General features: G+C 34.9%; 1 protein-coding gene across 1 annotated transcript; it reads left to right on the forward strand.

The window, feature by feature from the left end:
• The first annotated feature begins 2,818 nt into the window (after positions 1 to 2,818).
• LOC107579169 (oxysterol-binding protein-related protein 1-like) lies at positions 2,819 to 5,288 on the forward strand. Its single transcript, XM_016265029.1, has 6 exons — positions 2,819 to 2,827; positions 3,187 to 3,356; positions 3,453 to 3,560; positions 3,704 to 3,793; positions 4,610 to 4,739; positions 4,839 to 5,288. The coding sequence occupies exons 1-6, from the start codon at positions 2,819 to 2,821 to the stop codon at positions 4,998 to 5,000; spliced, it is 669 nt and encodes a 222-aa protein (XP_016120515.1). The 3' UTR covers positions 5,001 to 5,288.
• The last annotated feature ends 6 nt before the right edge of the window (positions 5,289 to 5,294 follow it).

A 5,294-nucleotide genomic window follows, 5' to 3' on the forward strand; every position in this document is an offset into this window, starting at 1 on the left:
GCCCACTGGCAGATATGTGTTGACGTTTTAACCCTAAACTCACTTCATTTTGATAAATTTCTCAAAAAAAAAAACATAACTTATCTTATGTCATTTTGCAAGTAAATGTATCTTGATTTAAGAGTTTTGGGACATTTGCACTGGAAAACAAGACAAAAATACTGAGGAAGAGCATCCCTTTTTGAAGTACGATTAGAAGGCAGAGTAAACGTTATTTCAGTTTTTTTTTTTTGTAAAATGAATTAAAAAGTAATGAAGATCAGTTGCAAGTAATATTTTACAATTTTGAAGTGTTGCTAATACAAGACATTTACATTTAGAGACCGTATTGACATACTGTGTTCAATTAAATGTATTCCTAACATTTTCTTTACTTGGTCTTAAAAAGGCTTTAAAAGTCTTACATTTACCTTCATAAACCTGCAGAAACCTTAATTTCATCAAGTGAAGTCAGTTTTATTTGTTTAGCTGAGTAAAAACATATTCCATCACTTAGCTACCTGAAGTATATAATTATGGTCACATTATTAATCAATTATAACAATAGAAGCCCCAAGACAGAGCCTTGTGGCACTCCATACTACAATATTACACTTATGCAGAATGTCATGATCTATGGCATCTGTATTATGGCAAGCCCTATATTGTGACCAAAAAAAAAAATTGTAATAATTGGTTGGACAATTTGTTTTCTAGTATTTAGTTTTTTTAGTTTTTTTTTAGGGACCAGGGTTTTTCAGTTTTTAATCAGGTTCAAGTTGGCGAAATGAACTATTGAGCAAGGACCCCCTGTTAAATAATATAATATTGAGTGTTGCATTGTTGGCATTCCTTCATTCAGTCAGTCGTAGGCCAACCTCATAGTGTAGCCTTAAATTTGATGCGGGCAGCAACAGGAAGCCAGTGGAGTGAGAGCAAAAGAGGGACATTTATAGTTTATACTAGTAAAATATTATTTAATTTACATATTTTCTTAAATGATGCTTACATGGAACTGCCATTGGGATTTATACCTGATAGCAAATGTGCCACAAAAAATAAATATATACTTTTAAGTTGTGATTTAAGACATAAATGATCTGCTCCCTTCTTGGTTACGAGGTTAAGCCTGGTTTATACTTGACGTCAGCAGTTGTACTATTGAAGCTTTGCTTTACCTGCTGCACGATTGCTTATATTAAGAACAACAGCATTCTTGCTCATGCAATATTGCTTAAATATATTGGCTGGAATACATGTTTGCATTCGATGTTCTCCGATTACCTGTGCAGTTCTGAACTCATAGGGAAATGTGTTTCATTGTCCATGTTGGAATAGGTCGGCTCTTCCTGCTGCAATGTTCTCACGAAGCAATGTCAGTATGTGGAGTGTTCTCAAAAAATGCATTGGGATGGTAAGTCAAATATGCTTATATATGCATAAATACGTTTGTATCGCAAGCATGCCAAATTCATTCTCCGGGTTTGTAAAGTGGAAATTTGCTTCTGACATTTCTGAACTGACTTTGAATAACAACACTACTGTCTTCAGGAGAGCTGCTTGAACCGAACTTGTTTAATAACTGATCAACATGGCACAGTTATTAAACTGACCTGATGAACTATACAAAACAATCTGCATTCTTAAGTGTTATAGAATAAAGGTGACTTGAGTTCTGATGCGAAGCAGTCTGTTAATCAATTATTCTCATTTTTAACTCTTCACAGGAACTGTCTAAAATCACAATGCCAGTGATTTTTAATGAGCCTTTGAGTTTTCTTCAGAGATTGACTGAATACATGGAGCACACATACCTCATCCACAAGGCCAGCACTTCACAAGACTCCATCCACAGAATGAAGGTAAATATATTTTTATTTTTTTAGCCCAAGAAACCCTTGCTGAATAGAGAAATAGAGCATGGACCTACTGAGTAAAGCAGTGTTGAATTTAAGCCTGGCCTATATTAAAATGCATATGGTACAATTAATGTATTCTGGGATGATGTTTGTATTACAAAGCCATTGAAATGATTATGGTGGTGTACAGAATTTTGATTTTACTCATGTTTTTAAATGGGAGAGGCCATGAAAATTAGTTGAATTTCAGTTTCTTCACTTCAGCTTTGATTAAATTGAAGTTAAATCACTATTTTTAATGCAGATTAATTTTTGGTGGTACAATTACATTTCTCATAAAAATGTCTTAATGTCTGAATTAATCTATGTTTTGCATTTAATTACCTTGAGCATAAGTATGCATTGTGTACATTTTATGTAATCCTATTTAAATACAATGCACTTTTTTTTTAGTAGTGAATATAATCAATGAAATATTAGGAAAACACAATAAATTTTTCACAATTTACAAACACAGAAAATACATTTTGATTATAAGCAATATAATTATACTCAATAAACCTGAAATGGCGCTGCAGCCAAATGAAGAGTAAAATATAAACTGAAGTATAACTATAAGGTTGTTCAAACTTACTGTAAAAATTAATATTCATGAAACAGACTCTTACAGTTACATGAATTTGTTTATCACTCAAACACAACCACAGCCAAAACTCTATGTACCTACAGGCCAACTTGCACATTTACAAACCCTTTTCAAAACTGTTAAACTTAAGTTCAAAACCTGACATAATATACAGTAATGTGTTACATTTCTATAGTAATACTGTACTGAAATATAGTCTAAATCAAAAAAAAAATTAAATGCTATCAAAACATTCAGATGTAACTGAACACATACATAGATGCTAGTCTTTCAATTTCATTACCGTCTACACAAAAGGGGAAACATAGGAATAATTTTGTGCTATAATGTAAACATGGAGCATGTAACATTTACATCAGTGCATCTAAGCAGTGGAGAGTGTTCTTGTTTTATAAAATTAAACAGAAAAATCATTGTATAATGCTAATGTTAGTGTTTCTAGGTCATTGTTTTATGAGTGATTGTTGGGGGAATACCTTTGCTAGGTGTTACGGAAGAATGAGATTTTGGTAGTTTTAGTGCATTTTGAAAGTGAAATGCACTGCTGTGCCAAGATTAAAGTTGGTTAGGAGAACTGTGTGAAGAGTTTTGAAAAAGTGACCTAAGTATTAAGACGTGATTATAAAAAAATTAAGTGTCATTCGCTCATTTATGTCATTTTTAATGCAAATATGACATTATTTGACCTAACCCTACCCCTAGTTCAGATGGGTCTCTGAGCAGGTCAGTCATCATCCGCCGGTCAGTGCCTTCCACGCCGAGGGCATAAAGAGCGACTTCAGGTTTCATGGCTCCATTTATCCGAAACTGAAATTCTGGGGAAAGAGTGTGGAGGCCGAACCGCGTGGAATCATCACCTTAGAGCTTCCTCTGTGAGTTCTTTACAGCCAGTAAACATGCATGTGTTATTCCACATGTCCCACATCTTACATGTAAATTCAGCTATGTGATCGACTTGTGCTTTTCAGCCACAATGAAGCCTACACCTGGACCAACCCGACCTGCTGTGTTCATAACATTATCATGGGACAACTGTGGATTGAGCAATATGGAAATGTTGAAATTATTAATCATAAGTAAGAGCAAGTGTATCGTCCTCTGATTTGACATAAACAAGGGTGTAGATTAGATCATTGTTGCTTTATTAAGCTTGGAGAAGAACAACTACTGTGAAAGACGGAGAAAAATCCATAAATTACTTTACTGTGCTTTTTAACAGAACTGGGGAAAGATGTTGTTTGACTTTCAAACCGTGTGGAATATTTGGAAAAGAGTTGCATAAAGTGGAAGGATACATACTTGATAAAAGGTATGTAGACATTACTAAAATGACAAATGTTATTTCTGTCCCAGGGACCCAAATAAGCTGATTCAATTTTACTGTAGTGTGGTGTAGTGCAGTATGTGAAGCTCTAATTTGATTGGATATGTAGTGTTCCAAGAGGGTTGATATTTCATATAACAACACAAGAGCAATTAACTTTTTTTGATTGTGCATTTTAGACATTCTACTAACTATAAGTAATTTTGCAACTACGTGTCAAATAGCAGTCATTAGAGTATCCTGTCTGCTTAATAGTTTAGCCATTACTTTATGTATCACTTTGCTTATCTGTGTTCACTGCACCATTTTTGTTTTTATAAAACCAATATCATTTTCACAATTGCACAGTTGTACTGTAAATGTTATACAGTATGTAGTAGCCGTGCCAGTATTCATTACAACAGCATGATTGCATAATCATACTGATTTGACTTGAGCTAGTATTGGTATGTGACCGTGGCGCACAAAACCAGTCATAAGGGTCAATTTTTCGAAATTGAGATTTATACAAAAGCTGAAAGCTGAATGAATAAGCTTTCCATTGATGTGTGGTTTTGTTAGGATCGGACAATATTTGGCCGAGATACAACTATGGTAGGAGATTTACTAAATATCTTCATGGAACATGCTCTTTACTTAATACCCTAATGATTTTTGGCATAAAAGAAAAATCTATAATTTTGACCCATACAATGTTTTTAGCTATTGTTACAAATATACCCCAGCGACTGAAGACTCCAGGGTCACAAATTAGCTTTGACTAAACTGTTATGAACGTTGTTCTTTTCTTTGTCTGTCCAGTAAAAGAAAGATCTGTGCTCTGTATGGCAAGTGGACGGAGTGCTTGTATGCTGTGGATCCAGCGATATTTGATGCTCACAGAAAATCTGACACAAAGCGCTCTGAGAAGGACAGGAAGGGAAGCACACAGGTGACGGCTGAGATAATGATCAGATCACCAACACACTTCATTTGATTTGGTGTATTTAATGGCAATATTGCTGACATACAGAACTGGTGTCTCTTCTAGAGTAATAATGCGGATGAAATGCCTCCTCCAGAAGCCGAGACCGTGCAGGTGATTCCAGGAAGTGAGCTGATCTGGAGGATATCACCGCGACCAGACAACTCCGGGAAAGTATGCGGAATATTTCAGCATTTATCGTCACACACTCTTGTTCTAATGATGTGATTCATTACCAAACATGATATAATTATCATTTTAGCATTAAATATCATTTGGGCTGGAGATGCCAAGTATGCCAAGCAGTAGCCAAGTATGTGGAAGTGACTGCAGTGATCGCTAATAATGTAACATTTTACTGAATTAGAATCTGAACTCCAAATCATTTTCGGAATTAGAATCAGTTAGTGCCTCTGATTCCTTGAGATTGATTTCTAGTTTGAGGGCCCTATTAGAGGGGTTTTGTATTGCCTATGGCACACACATATATATTTAAGTGTAAATTAACATTTGATCCACTCT

Source organism: Sinocyclocheilus grahami, unplaced genomic scaffold (genome assembly GCF_001515645.1).
Source record: "Sinocyclocheilus grahami isolate Dianchi unplaced genomic scaffold, SAMN03320097.WGS_v1.1 scaffold14905.1, whole genome shotgun sequence".
Classification (NCBI taxonomy): domain Eukaryota; kingdom Metazoa; phylum Chordata; class Actinopteri; order Cypriniformes; family Cyprinidae; genus Sinocyclocheilus; species Sinocyclocheilus grahami.

Excerpts from the sequence above, each read along its gene's own strand:
- LOC107579169 (XM_016265029.1), top strand. Across the intron at positions 3,357-3,452 it reads ATCACCTTAGAGCTTCCTCT|CCACAATGAAGCCTACACCT; the intron begins GTGAGTTCTTTA and ends TGTGCTTTTCAG. Across the intron at positions 3,561-3,703 it reads GTTGAAATTATTAATCATAA|AACTGGGGAAAGATGTTGTT; the intron begins GTAAGAGCAAGT and ends GCTTTTTAACAG.